Raw genomic sequence first — 23,898 nt, 5'->3', positions numbered from 1 at the left:
TCATAGTCTTATCGAATTTGTCATGCCATTGCTTTGGAGCTTGTTTAAGCCCATACAATGACTTGACTAACTTACAAACCTTCTCCTCTTGTCCTGGAACAACGAACCCTTCAGGTTGGACCATGTAAATCTCCTCATCCAAGTCACCATTCAAAAAAGCAGTTTTGACATCCATTTGATGAACAACAAGACCAAAAATGCAAGCAAGAGCAATTAAAGTCCTAATGGTTGCAATTTTAGTAACGGGGGAGTAAGTATCAAAATAATCAATGCCAAACTTTTGAGTAAAACCCCTTACCACTATCCTTGCCTTATACTTGTCTATGGATCCATCGGCCTTTAATTTTTTCCGAAAGATCCATTTACAAGTAATGGGCTTACAACCTCTAGGAAGTTCAACCAATTCCCAAGTGTTATTATTGAGAATTGATTGTAATTCACTATCAATTGCTTCTTTCCAAAAAACAGCATCAACTGACCCCATTGCCTCATCATAGGTTCTTGGATCATCTTCCAAAACAAAAATATGCACAAAATCATCATCAATTAAGGAAGATTCAGATAAATAAGAAGTAATAAAATCAGGACCAAAACTATTTTCCTTTCTTGCCCTTTTGCTTCTCCTTGGCTCCAAAACAGAATCATCGTTAGTAATAGGAGCATTAGCAATAGGTAAACTAACAGAACTACTAGCATGCAATTCACTATCATTAGAAGGAGACATTTTCAAAGGGAAAATGTTCTCAAAGAACTCAGCATCTCTTGCTTCAATGATATGACCACCTGCATAAGAATTGTTAGCACCTTTAACAAAGAAACGATAAGCTGCACTTTGATAAGCATAGCCAATAAAAATAGCATCAACAGTTTTGGGACCAATCTTATCCCTCTTGAAGCTAGGTATGCCTACTTTTGCTAGGCACCCCCACACTTTCAAGTATTTTAGGTTTGGCGCTCGACCTTTCCATATTTCGTATGGAGTCTTGTCAAGCTTCTTGTGAGGAACCCTGTTCAAAACATGACAAGCAGAAAGAATAGCTTCCCCCCACATGTTATTAGGAAGCCCAGAACTAATAAGCATAGAATTCATCATATTCTTTAAAGTTCTATTTTTCCTTTCAGCTATACCGTTTTGTTCGGGTGAATAGGGAGCCGTCGTCTCATGAACAATGCCAAGTTGCTCACAAAATGCCTTAAGAGTGTCAGGGCTGTACTCACCACCCCTGTCACTCCTAACCCTCTTGATCTTTTTGTCTAACTGGTTTTCTACCTCAGCTTTATATTTGAGGAACATTTCCTCAGCTTCGTCCTTAGACCTGAGAAGATAAACCATGCAAAAACGTGAACAATCATCAACAAAAGTAATATAATACTTTTTACCCCCTCTACTTTCGTGATTATTAAAATCACCTAAGTCACTATGAACAAGTTCTAGTACTTCAGTCTGTCTATCTACTGATTTAAATGGCTTCTTAGTAAATTTGGCTTCAACACAAACTTGACATTTCGAAAAATCAGTTTTAGAAAAACTTGGAATCAAATTTAAGTGTTTAAGCCTTTTAACAGAATCAAAATTAACGTGACCTAATCTAGCATGCCATAAATCAATAGACTCAGCAATATAAGCAGAAGAAGTACTAGCATTCTTATTCATAGTGTCAATTTTAACATCAAGAGTAAAAAGCCCCCCATTACAAAAGCCCTTCCCCACAAATTCCCCATTGCGAGTAAGAACTAATCTATCAGAATCAAAGGAGAGCTTCAGTCCAGCTTTCATGAGCAAACTGCCAGAAATTAAATTCCTGCGCATTTCTGGAACATGCAAAACATTAGTGAGAGTAAGCAATTTTCCAGAAGTGAGAGCGAGAACGATCTTCCCTTTGCCTTGGATAGAAGCAGAAGCTGAGTTGCCCATGAAGACATTTTCACCTTCAACCTTGTCATAGGTAGTGAACATGTCCTTGTTGGCGCAGATGTGCCTGGTAGCTCCAGTGTCAACAATCCACTCAGCAGCATTACCTGTAAAGTTAGCTTCTAAAACAACAGCAACAATAACGTCAGAATCCTCAATAAGGTTTGCTTGACTTTGCCCATTCTTCTTCTTGACCCTGCAATCTCTAGCCCTGTGACCAGTCAAACCACACTCATAACAGATTCCCTTAAACTTGTACTTCTGAATTTTCCCATTAGGCTTAAGGTTACTGTTTTTGGCTTTGGACTGGTTGTTTGATTTGGGTTCAACAAGGTTGGCTTTGGCAGAAGAAGAGGAAGGAAAAACAGAAGGGGTTTTGTCTTTGATACGGTTTTCCTCCTCAATTTTGAGGTGGGCAGCAAGTTCCTCTAAGGTTAGGTCTTTCTTTTTGTGCATGAGTTGGTTACGAAAATCCTTCCAAGAGGGAGGGAGTTTCTCAATAAGAACAATAGCAAGGGTAGTATCACAAATAGACAGACCTTCAGCAACCATATTAATACAAATACTCTCATAAGCATGAATCTGATCAATAATAGGCTTATCATCAACAACTTGAAAACTTAACCACTTACTAACACAATAACGTTTAGTACCAGCATCATCAGCTCCATATTTTTTCTCTAAAGCATCCCAAATATCCTTAGCATGATAAAAACCCATATAAATATCCAACAGACTATTCGACATATAATGCAACAACATGCCCTTACAAGTTCTATCATCCTTAGAAAACTTAATCTCAGATTCAGACAAATCATCTTTATCAACAGGTTGAACAATATCATCAAGAACATATGCAACATCAATCTGCTCCAAATAAAAATGCATCCTAACAGCCCAACGTTTATAATTCTTTCCATCAAGAGGTTCTAGTTTAGACATATCAGGAACAAGGAATTTGGAAGCCATAATCGTCTTTTAGATTGTTACACTAATAAGCAATAAAACAGAAATAACTTATCTCTTGATGCGTGAACCAAACTGACAATAGCCGCGTCGTGGAGAACCACTGACCTAAAAGACGATTCCGCGCTACCTCCCGGTGCAGTAGACAATTGCGGTCGCCCTCCAGGATAAGCACGGCGCCGGAGTTTATGTGCACTCACAAACCCAACTGGAACTCAGAATACTTGCCCAGAAAACAGAACAGAAAGAACATGTGTTTAGATAAGTTTAGAGAAGAGAGAAGACTGATTGTGTTGTGTATTTTGGCTAAGAAAACCACCGAATATTTATAGGGTGAAGAGGAAAAACGGAAAGCATGAAAGGTGGGAAGAATCTGGCCAAGAAAATGACCAGATTAATCTAGTCAGTCAACAAACGAGGCAAGAAACAAGGGAGTGAATTAATCAGCTAAAATCAAGGGATTAATGGCTGATTAATTCCCACAACAGTCAGAAACAGGAAATAAAATTTCTCCAAAAAGATAACAAAGACCCACGCCCGCGCATCGCATTCCCCAAGTCCCAAGTCCCGAGGCCCGAGCCCGACCCGACCCGGCTCGGCGCGCGCGCGCGCGCGTGTGTGTGTGTGGAGTAACACACACCTCCAACTCACTCAACTGAGTAGTGCTAAAGCACTACATTATAAAAACAAGGAAAAACCTTCCTCCCCAATCAATGTGGGACTTTTCCCCTTTCATTTATTTTTCTCTCTCTCTCTCTTATTTTTCCCAACACTCTTGTTTTATATCAAGAACTTCCAACAAATGGTACTTGCAGCCTTCTCTTTACCTATCAAGTAAGTCAAACAAACAATTACTATTTCTGTTCTATTATCTAGCTACAAATTAGATTATTAAATTATTTCGTATAAGCTATTTATAAGAGAGAATTACCATTAGAGTGAAGTAGATCATCCTTGACAATTTCCGGCATTGGTACCTTTGGTAGCTTCGTTTTCCAATAGTCCTCTTGTTCATAACTAGACGCGCAATATGCTAGAAAAACAAGCTGACAAGGGGATTAAATTAAATAAGTTCAGATCATATATATATATATATATGTACATAACTTAATAATTAGTATGTATAATGAATTACACAAGTGAAATTGGCTAAGATTATTATTTTTGTTAAGTAAATGTAGATAAAAAGACTCATAAAACCGTGGATGAGTAAGAGAAGTTTACCAAGAAAATTGCATGTAACTGTAGCTGGATATGCATGGCCATGCTTGGCAAGAAGAGATGAGAGGCAATTAAAAGAGATATATTTGGTTGATTATAAACTAAGTATGTAGGACTATTTATACTACTTGAATAGCGACGCAAATGTACGTTCATGTTGCAACCATGACCATCCATTCCTTATCATGGCACGTGAAATCTAGCATGTACAAATGATCTTCGATCACAATTTTAAAGAGTACGAATTAATGGAACTGAAAAAGCACTGCATGCATCAAGTAATGAATGACGACCGTTCTTTACTACCCGTACGTATTTGTTTGTCTAATTGCCTCAACGTGTTACACGAATAGTATATGAGTAGTTCTTATATACTTATATACTATAATGACGACCACGTTTTACTACGTATTTGTTTGTCCAATTGCCTCAATGTCTTACACGAATAGTATATACGAAGTAGTTCTTATTTACTACTACATCACACATTCACACCTATGTGTTTTTACTCCGATCCAATCCATTTCAAAATAAATTATCATGTTAAAATAACTATATTGAAAGTAGGATTGAATAATTAGAAAATTTCAACAATAAATGAAGCGCATAAGCAATTATGCACCAACCTCTTACTCCTTGATTATACATACTCCTTTTGTTAAACTTAAAACTCATTGTAGCCCACTTGTGATGAGTATTCTAAATTGGAGAAAAAAGAGAGGTGATTCCACTTTATAAGGTAGAGAAATTACTCCTACTAGGCTACTATTGCCAATTGATTTTAGTATAGAACGAACCTCAGCTCATAAAAACCTTGTTCGTGGACCAAACTCTCATCCTTCTTATTCAGGTTGTTAGACCCATTTCATATTCTTTAAAAATTTAACACCTTCAATCATACAACCTTGGAACTATATATAGTATATCGTAGCTTACATAGTCCTTTGGTAGGGGCTTGATTACTAGCTAATTCAAGAAATATTCTAACAATCAATAATGAAAACAAAAGGTATTAAGGTCTCAAATTGGGAGGGGAGGAGAAATCAAATAGTAGAAATTCCATTCTCTTTATTTACTCAACGTTTTTCCCCTATTAACGCAAATCACGTACTTAACTCTTTGAAAAGTAAATATATGAACATTGTAAATAGTTATAAAGCAATAAAAATATAAATATATAAACATTGAAAATAGTTATAAAGCAATAAAAATATAAATATATAAACATTTTACGTACTAATATTTACACGTCTGCATCTTTTTGCTAGGAGAAGCCGCATTACTTTGCTTGATTGATTTGAGTAAAGAGAATATATATCAATGTTATGATTAGAAGCTTCTCCTACAAAAAAGACTAACACTTAGCAAAGTACGTAAAATTAACTCCACTTATAGCTATAAATAACCTCCCAATGATTGAACAAAACATACAACTTGCAATATTTATTTGATTTTATTGCATTATATTATTGTTTTAGTGCTTTAATTGTTTTAGTAATTAAGTTTTATTTGTTTATCTTCAATTATGGCAAGCAACACATTGACATGTTCTGCTTCTGCCACTATGGTGTCAACCCACACGGTCTCCGGCCGTAGCCCAGCCCTTGCTGGGTTCGGCCAACGTTCCATGGTGTCCCTAGCACCATCGTCGAAGACCGCTTCGATGGTGGTGAGAGCCCAACAAGGAGGAAGTCCTAAGAAATTGGATCCCATAGCAGCTGACCAATTCCACAAAAAGGTTGCCCTCCTTGAAACTTCTCCTTATGGTAAGTAATCCACTCCTTACAATTGCCTTTTATATGTATTTTTCTTACTTACCAAAAAAAGGTTCTTTGCATTTTTACTAGTTTTGGGTAAAACATACATACATACATACATAATCTTTTATGCCTTGTAACATCAATACATTGTACATGTCATGATTAGGGTTAGGGTAATATGATTTGAGATATGAAATATGTGTCAGTCTTGTCAAGTCTATTTAATATTAGTGATAGAGCATTTTCAATTAATAGAAACAAGGTTCAATTGACCCCACTTATTGCTGAATTGCTTATTACGGAGTATAAATATACCATAACGTAGAAATGTCATATACTACGTATTAATAATACTTGTTGATTTGCAGTGCGCACTCCCTGGAACACGAACGAGGATGATCATGAGATTAGGATGTGGTTCGACATGCCAGGACTTGCAGCTGAAAACATCGATGTGAACGTTGTCGACGACTTGCTTGTAATCAAGGGAGATGGTGGAGTTGATGCATTTGGAAACAAGATATTTAGTCCTTACGATAGTAGGGTTCAACTCCCCCTTAACTCTTGGAAGGAAGAGATCACGGCCGTGTTTAAGAACGGTGTTCTCTACATAACTGTGCCTAAGATCACCAAATTCGAGCATAAAATCATCCATGTTCCTGTTAGATCTGTTTAAATCTCTTAATAGAGATCTACTTTAGTGTCTTCTATATATAGTATGGGAGACTGAATCATTATATACTTCATATTATGAGTGTGTTTTAAGAGCTTTTCTTTGAGATGCTATGTAATAGAGAAGCTCTCTAAGTATGTAATTTCCTTTCAACGTTTAAAGTTGTACTTTGTATGACTTATTTAAGTATTCTAATATAATAAGACCATTGGGTATGGCCCAAATTTTATAAGCCCGTTATTTTGGTGGAGTTTTGTGCTTATTCTAGAAGCTTCCGGTATGATCAAGCAAGATCATTACTTGCTTAAGATTTCTCTAGAATTATAACATACTTGAATGTCCTAGAGAATTATACATTGGAAGCAATAGAATATGGTACATGTTTCGTGAATTTTCTAGAACATTATGGATACAAGAATGATGGACATTCCGGCCATTTCTTTCAAGCTCCATCTACACCTATAAATATAGGTCATGGACCGTGTCAAAAAAAAAAATATAGGTCATGGACATTATATTCAATCATTCAACACATACATAAGAAGCCAAACCATAGACACTTGTCTTCCTACACTACACACTGTACAACCCAAACAAAGACATTAATTAAAATCATAAATTGTTTTAAAGTATATTATTTTTGTTGTGAGTTAATTGAGCAAATGTCCATCTTACTTATGGATCTCAAACTAGAGTCATAGAGAAAATGACCAAGTTGTATTAACATGCTCGATTATATTAGTAATATAACCCTTTTGAAGACCTATTTTCTCTATCTTATAATATCAGTACATGTATATGACTAAAAAAAAAAAAAAAAAAAAAAAAAAAAAAATTGGAAAAAATATATTTTATTAAAAATTAATTATAGTAAGGATTAATAATGGAAATTAATATTGGATTATAATTTAATATGTTATTTTGTGTTTCACAATTATAAACTTGTAGCTTCTGACAAATTATATATATAGCATAAAATAAAAATTATGCTTTGTGGTTGTTTGGTTTAAAATTGACTTTTTTTTTTTAGAAATTAAAGATATATGAGAAGTTAGAAAAATCCTTTTTCTTTTGTTAAAAAAAGTTAGAAAAATCTTCTCTCAAAACTAATCCACAACTCATCTAATCTAGAACTAAAAATGGAAATCTTATGTAGTAGTACTATCAATCTAAAAAGGATCAATATCTTAACGGCTTTGAATGTAACACTACGTGGAGAAGCTGTATAATCACCATAGCAAATTGCTTCATAGATACACATGGTAAGCATGACAAAAAAATCCAAGGACATAAAATGCTAAAAGAAAGGTCATTAAAGAGCAAATTAAACTATAGCCTTCACTGGCTTTGAATAATAAACTCGATCTTGGCAAATTAAATAGCATATAAAGATCATAACATAGCTAAGGTTTTATCTAATACCAATTGATAGTAGGAGAAACAATCCACTTAAAAAGAACTAGCTGAAAATTTTGTATTTCATCTTTCATTATAAACAAATCCTTACTCACATTTGTACCTAAAAGAAGATAATTATAAATTATAGAGCTAGAATCCAAGTCATATGGAGTAGTAGTAGTATGTATAGTTAATTAGCCATATATAGTATTACAACGAAAATTTACATCTATGGTGCTATAATTTTTTGGATCATACAATCAAAGTGAATGTTAGCCGAAATTTTGTAAATAGCCCTAGTCACCAAAAAGAGGTAATCTAAAATCTAGCACCATCAAACATAATATGAACAAATCGTATCCTTAACAAAGCAAGAATTAAAGTTAATAGGGCATATCTTCATCATTTTTCTTTCAAATATAATAACATGCAAGTACAAACAACTTGAATCTTGTAAGATATGTACATTGTATAAACAACTCTTAAAGTATATAAATATTGGTACTTGTAATACTTAGTATATATATGCTCCTCATTTTGTAGGGAGAATCTTAATTACTTTGCTTTCAATGAAGTAAAGAGCATCAACATGTTAGGAACAAATTGAGGCTTCTTAATGCAAAAAGTGAAAAACACTGCTACACAAAAATTAAGAATTCTACTTGACCCAAATTAAAGCTCCTCTATACCTATAAATAACATCCAAATGAGTGAATCAAATCATACAAACTCAAGATATTTACATTGATTAAGTGAAGTAATTGTTCTTAGTAAGCCCTACTTGAGCATACTCAATGGCAAGCAACGTGTTGACGGCATGTTCTGCTTCAACCCTAGTGTCAATCAACAGGGCAGCCTCTGTCCGTAGCTCAATACCAATTGGGTTGGGTTCACCTTCTGTGGTGTCCCCAACATCGTCATTGAAGACCCCTTCTTCAAGGTCTTCCTTGGTGGTAAGAGCCCAACAGGCCGGGGGTAGTCCGAAGAGGATTGATCCAATGGCACCTGAACACTTCCACAAAAAGGTTGCCCTACTTGAAACTTCCCCTTATGGTAAATCTCCCATTCCTTCTAAAACTTATCTAATAACATGTGTGAATATTCATTGTTTCCTACTACGTATATACCACCTTTCCCATTTGTAGCAGATTTATCAATTTAATTTGTGGTCAATACTTACAAACATTGACAGAATTTATCGAAATGTATCTATTTTTTCAGTGCGCACTCCTTGGAACACAACAGAGGATGAAAGTGAGATAAGAATGTGGTTTGACATGCCAGGACTAGGAGCTGAGAACATTAAAGTGGAAGTTGTGGATAACATGCTTGTGATCAGGGGAGATGGCGGAATTGATGCTTTCGGAAACAAGGTATTCAGTCCAAGGGAGACCACTCTTCATCTGCCTTTTAACTCTTGGAAGGAAGAGATCACCGCAGTGTTTAAGAATGGTGTTCTCTACATAACTGTGCCCAAAATTCTGAAGTTTGAGCACAAAATTATCCACATTCCAGTTAGATCAATTTAAAGCTCAGCTCACTGAGCCATTGCATGTGGAATGTCTTGTGAACAGCATTGAACACTCAAGTCGAGCTGGGTATGCTTTAAGAGCTTTTCTTCGAAATTGTCCTACGTAAATAAGAAGCTCTACTTTAAATCTGCTTTCTATGTATGTTTAAAGTTGTATGACGACATGATTGTTATATGATTCTATAAAAGTGGAAAAAACTTTTTGTTACAATTGAGTTTACTCCGTATTAAGGACATGCTTCATGAATGTGTTCCGTTAATAAGCATAATACGCACATACTGCCAATTTAACAAAATAGTCTGTAGGCATCCATAAACAGGCGGACAACCTGCAGTCATGAGACAACATTGTTCTTTCAAGTCTAAGCTATGCAGATTACGACATTTTGTTATCCAATAACCCTACGTAAATACAGAATACTAGCCGAAAATATCACTAATACCTATTGCCGCAGTCCTAGTCAGCAAAATGTAACAACCCAAAAACCAGCAGCATCCATCAACTTATCAACAAAGCCCAGCCCTCCAGCCCTACGAATTTTCAGTAACAGCCTGATCAATTTCCTCAGCATGCTCACGAAGCACCTTCCACTACAGGATACAATGAAAAAACAAAGGTCAGTATCTCCAATAGATGTGCCCCAGCCAATGAAACACAGCAGAAATGATAATAGTGATTAGTGACACTACAAAGATACATACCTGATCCATTGTAAGAGAGATACCTGAAATGAACAACGACTACAAATCAGTAAAAAAAAAAACTTGCAGCTTTGCTAAGATTAATTAGATGTAGCAGAAAAACATCATACAAAAATGTGACAATAACCCTTCGCAAGGCATAGTAAAGCAAAGTAAATGAGAAGCATACAAACGTTAGGTGGGGCCCGGGGGTTGCAAAGCAAAGTTATGAATCCAGCCAAATATTTTAGGGCAAAGAGGCATACATTAATAGACAATATATTATATTTCATTGAATATGAGAAGCAAATCTCCATTAGTTCTTTTTCCTTGGTGCTTCGAACTAGTTGTGCTGCATGTGTGGCTGTGTGCATTCACAAACATACTATTCCATACAATATTTCACTGGAAATGACTGAACATACAAAATGTATGCAAAATATAGTATAATACCATATTGTGCTAAGTATGATATGGGAAGTAGATTTTAGATGCAATGTAGACAAATCAGATGATAGCCAATATTGACATACTGTATGTAAATTTCAAGTAATATAGACATAAGGTCTGAACAAAGTAGCAAACTACTCCCAACGTCTAAAATTAATTGCAAAGTTGATAGTACAACTCGGCGTGCTAGAACTCATATTGCCAATACAACTATAAACAAGCAAGCTTTAAAACTGAATAAAAATTATTATTCTGTATTCTGTAACTTTTTTATTTACAGAACATTAGATAGCATGACATCAACAAAAGTGATGCCATATACAAGACCTGGCTCATGCAGTCAAGCGGCTCAAGCCCAGATTATAATACTCCGGAGTATACAACAACTATAATCTCTTCAATTGAAACAAATTTCCCCCTCCGGGAAGGAAGGGAACACCAGTCCAAGCATCTATCATCAAAAACAAAGTTTTAAGAGGAGGGGGGGAGGAAAGGCAGAGATTAATGGTAACTATTGGCCAATTTTTTCGAGATCAACCAAAAATGACATGGGGAGCTTGCATCAACAGCACTTCAACACTAACCACTAAGGGCACTAACCATAAATGAAACTAAGGATCCAATAGAACCATGTTCTTACTATCACATTCCAATTTCCAACATAAAAAGGGGAAGAGTTTGCAACTATTCCACCAATAAAACCGGCAATTATTACAATAACATTATGAGCTTGTGACTTTGTCTTTAGTCCCTTCATCAGCTTGCTCCACAACCCATTATCCCTCCCTAGTCCACCTCACCTCAATCCACAAAACAACATATTATAATACGAGTTTAAAGTCCAGGTTCATTGATAACAGGCAAATCCTATTATAAGGCATTTGGCTGCACCTTTCCTCTCATGAAAACCGAATGATTTTACTAAGCTAAATATTCTATAATTAATCACCACAAAACTACGTAATAACTTCTCCTTTCTCTATTTAGTACAGGGGATTGCCTTCAAGAACCTAAGTCATCACGATGCTAAAATATACCAATCTCAGCCCAAAAATCCACCTATGAATCAAGCAAATAACTAAAGCACTTCCTATAAGTCGAAAATTCATGAATTCCAGAGTTCTATTCAACATATCAACACATCCTCGCAAAACCTGACCAACTAAAAACTCAATTGCAACAACAGTAGAGCATAATTTACTACTTAAAATCAATGAAAGCGCAAAACCTAACCGAAGAAGAAAATCTGACATGCAATAACAGTACTTCAAAACCAGTATGAGCAAAAATAATCCAAAAAATTCCACCAGCTTATAATTCTCTGCAATTTTGCCAAACAACCAACACATAAACCCTAGAAAAAAAATCAACTAACAATTTACACTCAAAATTCAACAAAATTACCGAAAATGATTCCAAAAAATTAATAAAAAATTAGCAAAAAATCGAAAATACCTTTACGACCAGGCATTTGCTTGCCATCCTTGACATAGAACTCACGAATATCAACCATAACTTTCCCCTGCCAACTCCTCACAGAAACCCTCCGATTCTTCGAAATCTAGGGTTTAAGTTCACCAATCATTCAAATTCAATCAAAAACCAAACCAAACAAACAATCAACTCCAAATTCAATCATAAGAGATTGAAAAAAACTACCTCGCAAACAACAATTCCATCTTCGTCGTCGTTGGATTTAGCGGACTTCTTAGGAGGAGCGTTGCCGTCGGAATCGGCGTCGGAGGCGTGGTTGTCGTCGCCTTTTCGCTTAAATTTCCCCGACATTTCGACGGCGTGATGGAAGTTGCGACGGTTGAGGTGGTGGTGGTGGAGGAGAGAGAGTGGAGCGGTTTTGGAGAAGATGGAAAATGGACAAATGGTGTGAGGAGAGAGAAAGTGGAGATGTGAGCGGTGAAATTTGGGAGGAGTTTCAAATTTGAAGTTGAAACAAGTTTTAGAAATGACATTTTCGGCTTTTCACTTTTTTTTCTTGCCGCCTTTAATTTTGTAAAATTATCATACTCCCTCAGTCCCTCCAATATATATTACTCGCAATAAAGGAATATTTTATGTTTCTCAAATAATCTTCTTTGTTGTGACTTACGAGTAATATGTAACAAAGAAAGTATTATTTTCATTTTAAATTTTACTCAGTATAAGCTTGAAAAAATGAAGTACAAATGTACAATCACTTGTGTAGACGCCCGTTCAAAAAAAAAAAAGTACTTGTGTAGACATTGTACTATTGTAGTAATACTGCTTGAATTCAGCTTTAAATACTAACTTAAATCTTACTTAGCATGATTACAAACTTATCAAGTACCGAGCATTCAGTTTTGCAACTGATTTTTAGAAATTATAACAAGTACTGGTCTACTAGTACGATAATCTTTTGAAGCCAAACGTACTATAATCCGACCTATAGGTGAATCTGTGAAGGTGGTAATAAAAACAGTAAGTAAAAGTGAAGTACAGTACTAGCACTTCATAAGAACTCTTTAGAACAATACAAGTACAACTGTAAAAAAAAGTACAGTATAGTTGAAAATGAAGTCAATGAACGATGGAACAAAGAACTAATGAAGTCATAATCAATAGTTCAGTACGGAGTAGTATATTGGACTAAGTACTCATTTAGCCAAATAATTTGTCTTTAGACCATAAAGTACCAAGCATTTGAAGGATGGCTGGCCCAAATAGCAATTTTTGCAAATGTAGTCTACTAGCCTGAGCTTATTTTTGTGCTTGTGTTTCTGCATTTCAAAAAAAAAAAAATACAGTAGATAAAAGCTTAAAAAGAGTCACAAGACTCATAATCATAAGATTACTAGACCACCAAAATTTCCCAGCCAGGACAACTGTCGGGAGGGGGAATCACAAACCTGCCGTTAGTGAATTCGAAGAAAAAAAAAAGGGTCTAAACTTCCCCCCTAGACTTACATTTCCGATCTAAATTATGCATGGTGTTGTCCTGTGGGATATGACTAGCCTAAATGATTACTACGAAGATAGCTATTATTTGAGAATTATGTGTATTACTCACAGGATGTGCATATCAAATGGTTGATTGCACGTAAGAGAAGCAGGAGTTCTTGAGTGATCCAATGCGTCTTTGGTGACTTGCGCGTTAGAATTGATAGTTTCATGCTCTTGCTTCAAAACGAATCTGACTTTCATATTTGTTTTCTCTGGGATATGCTGCTTCTGCTTGAAAGTAAGTTTCACATTCTTTGGAAATGGACAAGAACTCTTGCTTTGTAAGTCAGGCTGCTCTATTAATGCCTTCTTAGGAGCTATCTTTCTGGGGCAATAAGGAATGGGATTACTGTGTTTGCTCGAATCAGTAACTTTCCTCTTCTGGCAAGGAATTCGACTGAAATTTCTTGAAACATCATCCACCATGTTTCGAACCTGAACAAAGAAAATAAACAAGTCACAAGTCAGTTCAACCTTATCCTTCAACTATATGAGCTAGATAGATGGATTGAAAATCAGCAGATGCCAAATCCCACAAACTAACCACTTTAAAAATCTCAAAATAATGACACGAGTTTAAAATTAACGAGAAGACAGCAGCTCAGCTTTTTAAGGTGTCTTTTTAAGGTTGTGTGTGCATTCATCCTAAGGAGTAGGAGTTGTTAGTTATTGTATTGGCATTTAAAAATTAACAAGTAATCATGCATCAACAATTTAACATGTTACTTTCTTGAAAATACTTTGTATTAATAGGCTATAGCAAATTGGCAAAGTGCAGCATATTCCAAGTATTTAGAACTCACTAACCAAAGAACTAAATATCATACCATCAGAAACAGCACAAAAATCTTCCACGATTACAAGTCTACAACATTTACTAATCCGTATCATGCTATTTCTTGCGCTCAACGGCCAACAAGTATGTTAAAAACCCAAACTTATATACCCCCAGGGTGTTGTTTCCTCTGCAAAAATAAGGATACATAGTCTCCAAGTATAAGAACCTTAAAATATGACCAGAAAGAACTCTCAAAGAAGCATGAATCTTACCGGATTTTTATCAGCTATTGCTCTGCTACTTTTTGCTCTGCTCATTGCTTCTGTCAAAGTATGGTGATCCATTACTCCTTCAGGCCATAAACGTACAAGCTGATAAAGCAGGGAACATTAAAATCCCGTGAAAATACGACAACATGCATTTAATTGGAGCTTCACATCAAAATATATATACAAGTAAATTTAAAAAAAGAGTAATTCTAACTTCCGGTCTTCTGTACAGAACATCCTTCTATTTCTCTACAAATTTTTTTCACTGCCACCAAAGAGAGTGCATTGGTATTTGAAAAATGTGCTCTCAAATGCAGGAAGCTATTCTGGTTTCTGGGTGTTATGTACATCAATTCCTATTTCAGATTAATTGGTACTGAAAGATTTTTATTTGGTAGCAAGCCACCGACACTGAAGGGCTCTTCACATGAGACATGACTTAACATTTAACAGGTGCTCTGACATTTTTTAAATACCACAGAGTTAACACCACGTCAGTTTCACTTGGGTGCCAACACTGAACACCTTCATGCATTTCTTTTTACTTTGTACACCAGAATACACAACTCAAAGGAATTAGCATCATAAATCTTTAAGGTGGTCATTTACAAAGGGGGAAAAAATTCACAACATGCATGAAGCAGAAAATAACAAAGATGATACTAACTACACAGTCGTAGCCTCATAGGGATATTCAAATGACTGCTGCCTTATATAAGATTCCTTCCCAAAAACAAAGATAGAGCAATAAAAACTGAGTTCATAAACATAAGAAATAAAATCTTTGATGCCACATTGGTACTCACTGAATCATTTAATGAAGGCTTGTAGCCCGGTGAAATAACGTCATTGATGTAACAGTTTTCAGATGCTTTGGTACTTGTTGAATCTTTCAATGAAGACTTGTAGCCTGGTGAGATAGCATCAATGAGTCCCCAACTTCCACCACTCTTGTCATTATGCCAACTTTTGGAAGATATTTTATCATGCAACAAAATCCCAGATGTAGGGCTATTTTTCACAGGAACACATCTACCCTCAAAGTTCTGATGCACAACATCAGACAAATTACCTCCAACTCCTACTTTCTTTTTCTCAGAAGATATCTTTTGAGTCTTTTGCAGGACATTATGTGTTTTATTCAACGGAAACATAGAAGCATCATCATCAACTGCATTCAGAGGTGGACATTTGGATTTACTGCAAAATCTGGCAGCTTTCTTTGAATAGGTCAAGACAGGGGCATGCATTCTAAATGCTTGCAGATCTTTGGATTGATGATCTTTTACCACAGCAGGTGAGAGTGTTTAAAGGTCTCGTCCAACAGATTGCTGGACTTGGAAGTGGCCTTTGCACTCAAGCTCTCCCATCCTGCATGTTTAATTGATGAATGACCGTCATTCTTCTCACATTCAATTTTTGTCACTGCCACTCTGCCTTTTCTTGGCTGCATGCAATCTGATGATATGGCTTTATTTCTGAGGACATGAAGAAACATTCTAAGGTCTATGAAGTAGGTGATGTTCACCAACAGTCTCAACAGAATATAAATCTTAAAGAAGACCACGAAAAGTTTAATAGAAAGAATCCGTCAAATAGTCCCCAAAGATTACTTGTGGCTAGAGAATAAACTTGACACTCATCTACATGACATTGTAAGCGCAACTATAATCCATCTCAAACAAAGATTGCAGAAGGATTTATTTTTAAATTATAAAATGAAGGTATCAATTTAGAAGATTTTTTGTTCGTAAACAAGTTTTAAGAACAGCTTTTTCAAAATGCAAAGTATCAACTATTCACCGTCATATAATCATAACAGAGAAGAGGGAGAAGTATCATACATATGTTTGGCGCTTCTATTCCTAATGATAGAATCCTTGTACAGGCCACCATCATGTTTCCCATCCTGAATCCAGAGAGAAATATGTCTCAAGACCAAATACATCAAACAAATGGAATATAGTTTCTTGCGCAAATATATAGAATTTTCTTTATCAGAAGCAGTGAACAAGAAAACCCCTGCAAGCCGTTCTAAAATGGACCCCAGTCACCTGCATTTTACCTACCAATATGACTGAATCTTGCATAAGATAGAAAACTTCATGCCACATGACTAATGCCCATATAAGAACCCCTAAGTGCAATAAATTAACTCTATAGCATCCACATGGGTACCCTTGAACATATCAGGTAGATCAATAACATGCAAAATTTTCACAATATGCCAGGCTTCCAAAGGTTGGTGCGGGTGCCTCAACAGATACGTTACAATGTGCAGACTTGTAGCAAAAGTTCGTGAACCAGTCACAGCTCACAGGTTTGATATTCAGTTACCTGTTTAGTGAAACGGGATTTGATACATAGACAATCCAGGTTAAGTAGAACGCTAAATCTTAGATTGAGGGAATAGCCAGCACAATATTCTCAGTTACCACAAATCATCCACATTATTGCAGCTAAAGTTGCAATGGAAAAACACAAGTTCACGATATAACGATATACAGCTTCAATGGAGCACCAATGCTTTATATTAGGATTCCCAACATAAGTACCCTTGTTTTTGGTATGGTGCGGACCTACCAGCACTGCAGCTAGCTACTGCTGTGCCTCAATAAGACTGCTACAAGCCTACAAAGGATGTACAAACTGTGTCTAGGTCCGGAATTAATTATCACGTTGATAGACCAATATCACTAAACTACTAGCACTCTACTATACTATGCCACAAGTCTGCTTAGTAGCTTAAAGTATATACAAACTACTCCCTCAGTCCAACAAGTCCGGAATTAATTGTCACGTTGATAGAGTAATGTGAACTACTATTACAACAAATAAAATTGAACCTAAGTAGAATTTCAATTCCTAAATCAAAATTGATCATTATATTACTCCAATAATCCCAATTAACTTAAATTCTCGCAAATCAAATGCATGCAAACAACCCATGTAAGTATATAACACGACAACTATTAATTTCACATCAAATTGATTAAAACATAAAGTAAACTCACAATCAACATAAAAAAAAATTGTAAGGCAAATTTGCAGAAACAGAACAAATACCATAACACTTCTGGAAGTTTCAAGGGCAGTTGAAGAAGAAGGTAAGTGGGGTCCACATTGATCCTTCTCCTTTGCTTTTCTGAGTAACTTCTTCCAAGAAACAATGGTTGTTTCACCATGTTTAAGCTCAATGTAAAATCTCTGTCTCTTGGTTTTCTCTTCTTCAGCAGCCATTAATGAGGAAATCAAAGATACTCTCGATATTTTCTGGGTTTTTCAGAATTCACAGTAAAATTCATATGAAGTACAGAAAAACAGACATGAATTAATTTGGGTGAATTTTTTACAAGAAAATGAAAATATTGAGGTTTGAAAGTGAAAAGTCATTGAATTTGGAGGGGTCTGGTAGTAGAACTCCACTTGTTGAAAGATTGAAATATGTTGCCTGTTGAAAGATCGACATCTGTCTGTTCTTTTAAATTACCAGTTCTCGAGATCAGCTGTTCATAACTTTTTGTATTAACTAATTAAAATGGCTATTTCTTGTAAAATTACGTCTTTTATACAAGTAATTACGTATTCCTTAAAAAGTACAGTAAAAGATGAATGATGTAGACGAAATTACACTTTACACTACATAAAATATTTTGTGTTCATTATTTGAAGTATAAGACGGTATGATGACCATGCAAGAATAATAAACTCCGTAAATAAAGCAAGCAAAAAAAAATGCTTACAACTTTTGATAGGTGAGATTATTGTATAAAAAATTTAAAAATACTCCAGTTATTTTTACTGATACCACACTACCATGTTTGCCCTTACCCCTTTGACCTTTCCCTTTACTGATTTTACTCCCAAAGTGTCTTGCCTCCTAACCTAGGTCGAGTTTACCCCCAAGAGATTCTAGCCTAGTAAAGCCCTTTGTCTTGCCTACCCAAAAAAAAAAAAGTAAATATGTGTGGCAAAGTGGGAAACGCTAAAAAGATAGGTAAATGCATCGCCCAAAGTCTTATTTGTATACCAAAGTGGCAAAGAGAAAAGTATACATCATGTAAGTCATACATATAACACACAAGATACACATAAGTTAAATGATATTGTTACACATGTGCAATGAGTCATAAACTCACAATCCTCCATAACATGATGCATCAGACTACAAATCGGAGTACAGATCATCCCTGCTACTGCTGAAAGTGGTGCTCTCCATGGTAGGTAACCTTGAGATTGCTTCAGTAGAAAGTCTTGACAAGATTAAACGTGCTATATTCTCACCAGAAACTGCACCAGTTTCCATTGCACTAGCCGCACTCTCAAAAGCATTTACATAATACAGATGAGAATCATCCAAAATAAAGGGTGCAAATGCCTCTGGAGCCTCATAGTGAGGATATGCAGCCCAATCTATTTGAATGGTCTCTTTCCTGATGCTGCATTGACGGCAACAGAAACTAATTATTCTAAGATAAAGATGAAAAAAGATAAAACTTTTGGAGAAAGTACAAGAACAAACAAGCCAAATGTACCAAACAGCATACATCCCTTACGTAGATCATGCTTTCTTTAAATAATGTCTATAACAGAACAGAAGCATACGCCTTCATACAATGTATTATACATGGTTAGTAATAGCAGTAAAGGAACAAAATTATACCAATTGGGTGTCAATTATAGAAGCAAAGACTAACACAAATAAGCATTTTCATTACAAGACTACAATTGCCACCACAAAAGATACTTAAACACTCAAATACTGAGTCCTTGCGGTGCAATTGTATAACTTGTGTATGCTCTATTAAGGCTTAGGAAGCAAGCTTTCTCCCTTCAATTATAACCATAGGGTATAAGAATGAAATGAGTAAATATTGACCTGAATATTTGATCAAGCAATGCATCATCCACAGGTTTGCGTGAGAACATCTTGTACGTCATATCTTCCCTGCTGTGCTTCTTCAGAACAGATATACATGAAAATGGAATCTTGGAATCCTCAAGGGTACCAACCAGGTCCGGAATATCATCAACTCTTCCCAGGCCAAAATATGCCTTCAACAAGGGAAAACAAAAGAACCAAGAGAAAAGAATATAAATACCAAAAGCCAAATAGGGTTCTACAAACAGCTTTGTGCAACAATAATTACAAGTAGAACTAACAAAAGGTGAAACTTACAGGATTTAACAAGCCCCTGATAAAGGTAGTGTGAGTGTGCTGCATCTTTCTATCCGGAATTGATATTGGTGGCTCAATCTTAACTTTCAGTTCATCTAGTGGTGTAGCAAAAACTGTGACTTGACAAACATAGCTGTTTCCTTTGGTTGAGTTAAGTTCATAATGAGTTCCAAGGTGGGAGACAGATTGTATCTCTTCATTTAGATGCAATTTGACATCTGAACTATTAATAAGTCCTGCAGCCATTTGCCAATTGCCACCTTCAACTGCCCACAACCCACCACCTGAACCTGCTAAGGAAACTGCCCCTGCCAATCCACTCATGCTGGTACTTTGACCGTAATTGATCCGTGTAATAACCTGCAAATTATTTAATCAGCCCAATTAGCTTCTACTACGTATGAGACTAACATCAAAAATGTTCTGAATACTTTCAACAATAACAATCAAGCTAAGCTTGGTTCATCATAAGCTCTCATATCATTATTTCTTAATTTCACTTTGAATGTTGATTGTACAAGAATGTCCACTTAAAAAACATTGTCCTGAAATATTGTACCCAAACAGCTATTTTCCCTGTTTCACAATCATTTTTTAAATTGTCACCAAGATAGAAGTACGGAATACCATACGACAGCATTACATGCCTCCAATAAGAGGAAGGATGTTTTCATGTAAATTTCTATCAAACAAATGTACAAGGGGGTTGCTCAATATATTGACTTACTAAGCGGGCGATGTGTCAAGTTTCCACTACCCTGAAGTATAAGCTAAAGCCTAAGCCCATTAAGGCACAGCGAAAAAATATAACAGATGGTGAGGGAACCAGATGAACAAGAAATGATCAGCTAAAAGTTAAAACAAAATTGGACAGATTACATTACATGCTTGAAAAAAAAAAGGCATTAGTAAACCAAAAAGTATCCTGAAAATTATTTGTAAGTAGTTGTTAGCAATCCTTACCGTGACAAGCTCATTAATAAGTATAGGAGACAGGTTTGCATCGATCAATTCCTCCTCCAATGTTCGACTGGTGAGATTATATAAACCTGACCATTTAAGCATTTCCTCCACACCACTAAAGACAGGCCTTGTATCTAAGCCCTCATAGAACTTCAAGAAATTATCTAGCATACTCTGCAATAAAACCAAAACACTTAGTGATGTATCCATGACCGGATGAACACCCCATCACCTCGAAAACAAGAAGTTCAAATCAAAAGCTATTCAAGAGAATGAGATAAATATTAGAGTTGATTTCATAGAGATGTTCGTATTCAATAGATTCCCGTATCCCAACTCCCAAGTGAGCAGTCATCAAACTACAATGAAACTAGCCCGTTCATGGTGCTCAACCTACTTTTAACAAAAATTTGCAATGATGCCTACACAAATCGTCTTCATTAAAGACAATCTAGTAAACTTAACATACTGCATAAAATATATACTTTAATCCAACAAATGATGTACCAAATTCCAAATTCTATGCTTAGCACGACCCACATTCAAATTCAAAGTTTATGTTTCAAGTACCCATGTCAAATCCTCGACACTCTCACGTGAGTATGTGACTCTTCATTCTCGAGTCTCGCCCCAAACCATCTATTTTTAGCATTGATTGGAATTTGACACTTGGACATATACCCGTATCTAACAACAAACTCACCCCGATTATTAAAAAATAAAAAAAAAAACTAAATCTTATCTAATTTTAGAGTAGAAAGTGTGTTACCTCAACATAATTCTGCATTCTGAACAAAGAAAACCCATAACGCCACAAAAGCTTAAACGAATTAAGCCACGAAACAACCTTATTAACAATCGAAAACCCCGAATTCGAACACGACGTCGTAAACACAAACTTCTCCCCATCCCAAATCCCTAAAGAATCACAATCATCATCCCCAGAAACCTTCTTCTTCAACTGAAGAAACTCAGTAAATTCCGAGGCATGGTAATTCTTAGGGTGGAGAATTGAGGCACCAGCTTCGAAGGTATTGTTAGCAATGGTGATCGTAGCCATACGACCTCCGACGACGGAGTTTTTCTCGAAGACATGAATGGCGGCGATTGGGGAGGGTTCCGGCGAGTATTTGCGGAGGAAATGGGAGACTGATGCGCCGGAGATTCCGCTTCCGATGATACAGACGGTGGCCGGAGGTGGCGGAGAGGAGAGAGATTGGGAGGGAAGAAGGAGAGAGAGAAGGTATGGGAGAAGGAGAAGTTGTGGTGGTTTCATGGTGGACTAGAATGTTCAAAGTTGGTTATTTTGGAGGGTGTAAATTAGTATGTGTTGATGATTTATTGATTATTGTATTGTGTACATCGTACTAAATGTTTGATTAAGAAATTAAGGTTAGATCTTAGATCTTGTTTGAGGTTTGATTAAGTGTTAATTAATGATTGTGATTAGGAAGTCAAGATATTAATTCTATTGTGTGTATGCTCGATTGCTTGTGAAAAGCACGGACACACCATCCAATACTCGTTCCGTTTCATAATAATTGTAACATTTTGACTAACATACGTGCTATTACACAACTTTGACCATTAATATTTGTAATGATACATTATTAGAAGTATAAAAAGTTAAGATATTTAAAGAGTAATCCGAAAACATTTTATATGACAAAATGTATTAAAAAAAAACATAATCAAAGTAAACATGTAAATAGTGCAAAAGTCAAAGTGTTACGATTATTACGAAACAGAAGGAGTATGCACGATGTAAATAAAATGCATTATGCAATGCATATGATGATATGACACATTGACACACATGCACGTCAATGACTTAACGAGGAGGAAGTCAAGTCAATTTGAGGCAACTCTTTTTTATTACTACTATTGTTTCTCTATTTCATAATATGAGTAGTAATTACATCTTATTTTATAAACTTTGGTGTGCTAGCAATAGGGGTGAGCAAAAATTCCGGGTACCCGGAATTAGAACCGGAACCGGTTAGGAACTGGCGAGTCCGGAATCGAGATTGGACCCGGTGGTTCCGATTCCGGGTAATAAATTAAGGACCCGGTTATAACCAATTCCAATTCCAATTCTCAACTTTTTGGAACCGGAACCAGTTGGGTACCCGGTTACCCAATATATCCTAAACTAAATAAATTTTAAATAATAAAAAATATGTTAAATGTATCTAATTTGTAAAATAAAAAAGTATTATTAGTACCTAACATGAATACAAATAGCTTAATGTATATATAAATATAAGTATTAAACGCTAATAATGATACTAACTATAATAAGAATTATAATTTGTATTATATTTTAACAATTACATACATAAGTGGGTACCCGGAACCGGAACCGGTATCCGGTGGTTCCAATTCCAATTCCTAAATTTTAGGATCCGGTCAAACCAATTCCAATTCCGGTTCCGAATTTTAGGACCCGGTTCCAACCAATTCCAAGTCCGGGTCCTAAAATTTTGACTGGGTACCCGGTTTGCTCACCCCTAGCTAGCAATCTATTATATAATTTAAGAGTCACTTTTCCCGAGAATCCTCCCAACCCCCAATCCTAAGCTCTCATTCACTCCCGCCTTTTTCACTTATTTAAATTTTTTATTTATTTTTTTTTAAAAAAAAGGTTACACACGTATGTAGTTTACGTACAATTTACTATCCACTAACTACTCTCTAAAAAATATCAGCCTTATCTTAATCTATTTCTAGTCTCTTTTCAAAAAAAAAAAAAGAAAAAAAAAAGAAAAAAAAAACTACTAAACGTGCTAAGCAGTTGTAAAACTCCACACCTCCACTTTAATTTTCAATCCCCATAAATCCATAATATACCAAATTTAAGACTACTACTACACTTATCAATACTCATACTTCATTGTAAAAAATTCTAAACAAAGACAAATTCAAATTTGGTGATATAGTTGATTATTGTATTGGGTATCTTCGGTTTCTGATTTGGTAAGTAATCAATTCTCGCTTATAATGTTATACAGATTATTACTACCTCCGTTACAGATTATGTGCAACGATTAGACATTTTCCCTCTCTACTTTATGTCAACATTTTGATCAATATTAACAATGTGGTCTACATTGAATTTAAGTTGATTTGAAATTAGATCAG

The 23,898-nt window shown here is 35.6% G+C and overlaps 4 protein-coding genes and 1 pseudogene across 5 annotated transcripts; 2 read left to right on the top strand and 3 right to left on the bottom strand.

Moving 5' to 3' along the window:
• Window positions 1–5,524: 5,524 nt before the first annotated feature.
• On the top strand, window positions 5,525–6,763 carry LOC145606021 (small heat shock protein, chloroplastic-like). The gene is made up of 2 exons (XM_081662084.1): window positions 5,525–5,865; window positions 6,228–6,763. The coding sequence occupies exons 1-2, from the start codon at window positions 5,625–5,627 to the stop codon at window positions 6,533–6,535; spliced, it is 549 nt and encodes a 182-aa protein (XP_081518210.1). The 5' UTR covers window positions 5,525–5,624; the 3' UTR covers window positions 6,536–6,763.
• Window positions 6,764–8,645: 1,882 nt separating this feature from the next.
• LOC145605131 (small heat shock protein, chloroplastic-like) lies at window positions 8,646–9,659 on the top strand. The gene is made up of 2 exons (XM_081661156.1): window positions 8,646–8,983; window positions 9,152–9,659. The coding sequence occupies exons 1-2, from the start codon at window positions 8,725–8,727 to the stop codon at window positions 9,457–9,459; spliced, it is 567 nt and encodes a 188-aa protein (XP_081517282.1). The 5' UTR covers window positions 8,646–8,724; the 3' UTR covers window positions 9,460–9,659.
• Window positions 9,660–9,700: 41 nt separating this feature from the next.
• LOC145605133 (RNA polymerase II transcriptional coactivator KIWI-like) lies at window positions 9,701–12,509 on the bottom strand. The gene is made up of 4 exons (XM_081661157.1): window positions 12,252–12,509; window positions 12,048–12,153; window positions 10,164–10,186; window positions 9,701–10,052 (listed from the first exon to the last, which is right to left on the bottom strand). Exons 1-4 carry the CDS (start codon window positions 12,375–12,377, stop codon window positions 9,993–9,995), a joined length of 315 nt encoding a protein of 104 aa, XP_081517283.1. The 5' UTR covers window positions 12,378–12,509; the 3' UTR covers window positions 9,701–9,992.
• Window positions 12,510–13,217: 708 nt separating this feature from the next.
• On the bottom strand, window positions 13,218–17,855 carry LOC145606266 (uncharacterized; annotated as a pseudogene). Its single transcript, XR_014105233.1, has 4 exons — window positions 17,682–17,855; window positions 15,422–16,167; window positions 14,619–14,717; window positions 13,218–14,003 (listed from the first exon to the last, which is right to left on the bottom strand). The product of XR_014105233.1 is annotated as an uncharacterized LOC145606266 (transcript).
• A 762-nt stretch (window positions 17,856–18,617) lies between these two features.
• LOC145605497 (farnesylcysteine lyase-like) lies at window positions 18,618–22,085 on the bottom strand. The gene is made up of 5 exons (XM_081661560.1): window positions 21,527–22,085; window positions 20,758–20,931; window positions 19,795–20,154; window positions 19,495–19,670; window positions 18,618–19,054 (listed from the first exon to the last, which is right to left on the bottom strand). Exons 1-5 carry the CDS (start codon window positions 22,031–22,033, stop codon window positions 18,781–18,783), a joined length of 1,491 nt encoding a protein of 496 aa, XP_081517686.1. The 5' UTR covers window positions 22,034–22,085; the 3' UTR covers window positions 18,618–18,780.
• Between the last annotated feature and the right edge of the window lie 1,813 nt (window positions 22,086–23,898).

This window comes from Chenopodium album, chromosome 22, assembly GCF_948465745.1.
Source record: "Chenopodium album chromosome 22, dcCheAlbu1.1, whole genome shotgun sequence".
Classification (NCBI taxonomy): domain Eukaryota; kingdom Viridiplantae; phylum Streptophyta; class Magnoliopsida; order Caryophyllales; family Amaranthaceae; genus Chenopodium; species Chenopodium album.
The sequence above is the reverse complement of the archived record's forward strand: the minus strand, read 5'-3'. Positions and strand labels throughout refer to the sequence as shown.

Coding starts and splice junctions, on each gene's coding strand:
- LOC145606021 (XM_081662084.1), top strand. CDS start 5,625: ATGGCAAGCAACACATTGACATGTTCTGCTTCTGCCACTATGGTGTCA. Junction 5,866..6,227: donor CCTTGAAACTTCTCCTTATG/GTAAGTAATCCA, acceptor GTTGATTTGCAG/TGCGCACTCCCTGGAACACG.
- LOC145605131 (XM_081661156.1), top strand. CDS start 8,725: ATGGCAAGCAACGTGTTGACGGCATGTTCTGCTTCAACCCTAGTGTCA. Junction 8,984..9,151: donor ACTTGAAACTTCCCCTTATG/GTAAATCTCCCA, acceptor CTATTTTTTCAG/TGCGCACTCCTTGGAACACA.
- LOC145605133 (XM_081661157.1), bottom strand. CDS start 12,377: ATGTCGGGGAAATTTAAGCGAAAAGGCGACGACAACCACGCCTCCGAC. Junction 12,154..12,251: donor ATGGAATTGTTGTTTGCGAG/GTAGTTTTTTTC, acceptor CTTAAACCCTAG/ATTTCGAAGAATCGGAGGGT. Junction 10,053..10,163: donor TCTCTCTTACAATGGATCAG/GTATGTATCTTT, acceptor TGTATCCTGTAG/TGGAAGGTGCTTCGTGAGCA.
- LOC145605497 (XM_081661560.1), bottom strand. CDS start 22,033: ATGAAACCACCACAACTTCTCCTTCTCCCATACCTTCTCTCTCTCCTT. Junction 20,932..21,526: donor GAATGCAGAATTATGTTGAG/GTAACACACTTT, acceptor GTTTTATTGCAG/AGTATGCTAGATAATTTCTT. Junction 19,671..19,794: donor TCAGGGGCTTGTTAAATCCT/GTAAGTTTCACC, acceptor CCCTTGTTGAAG/GCATATTTTGGCCTGGGAAG.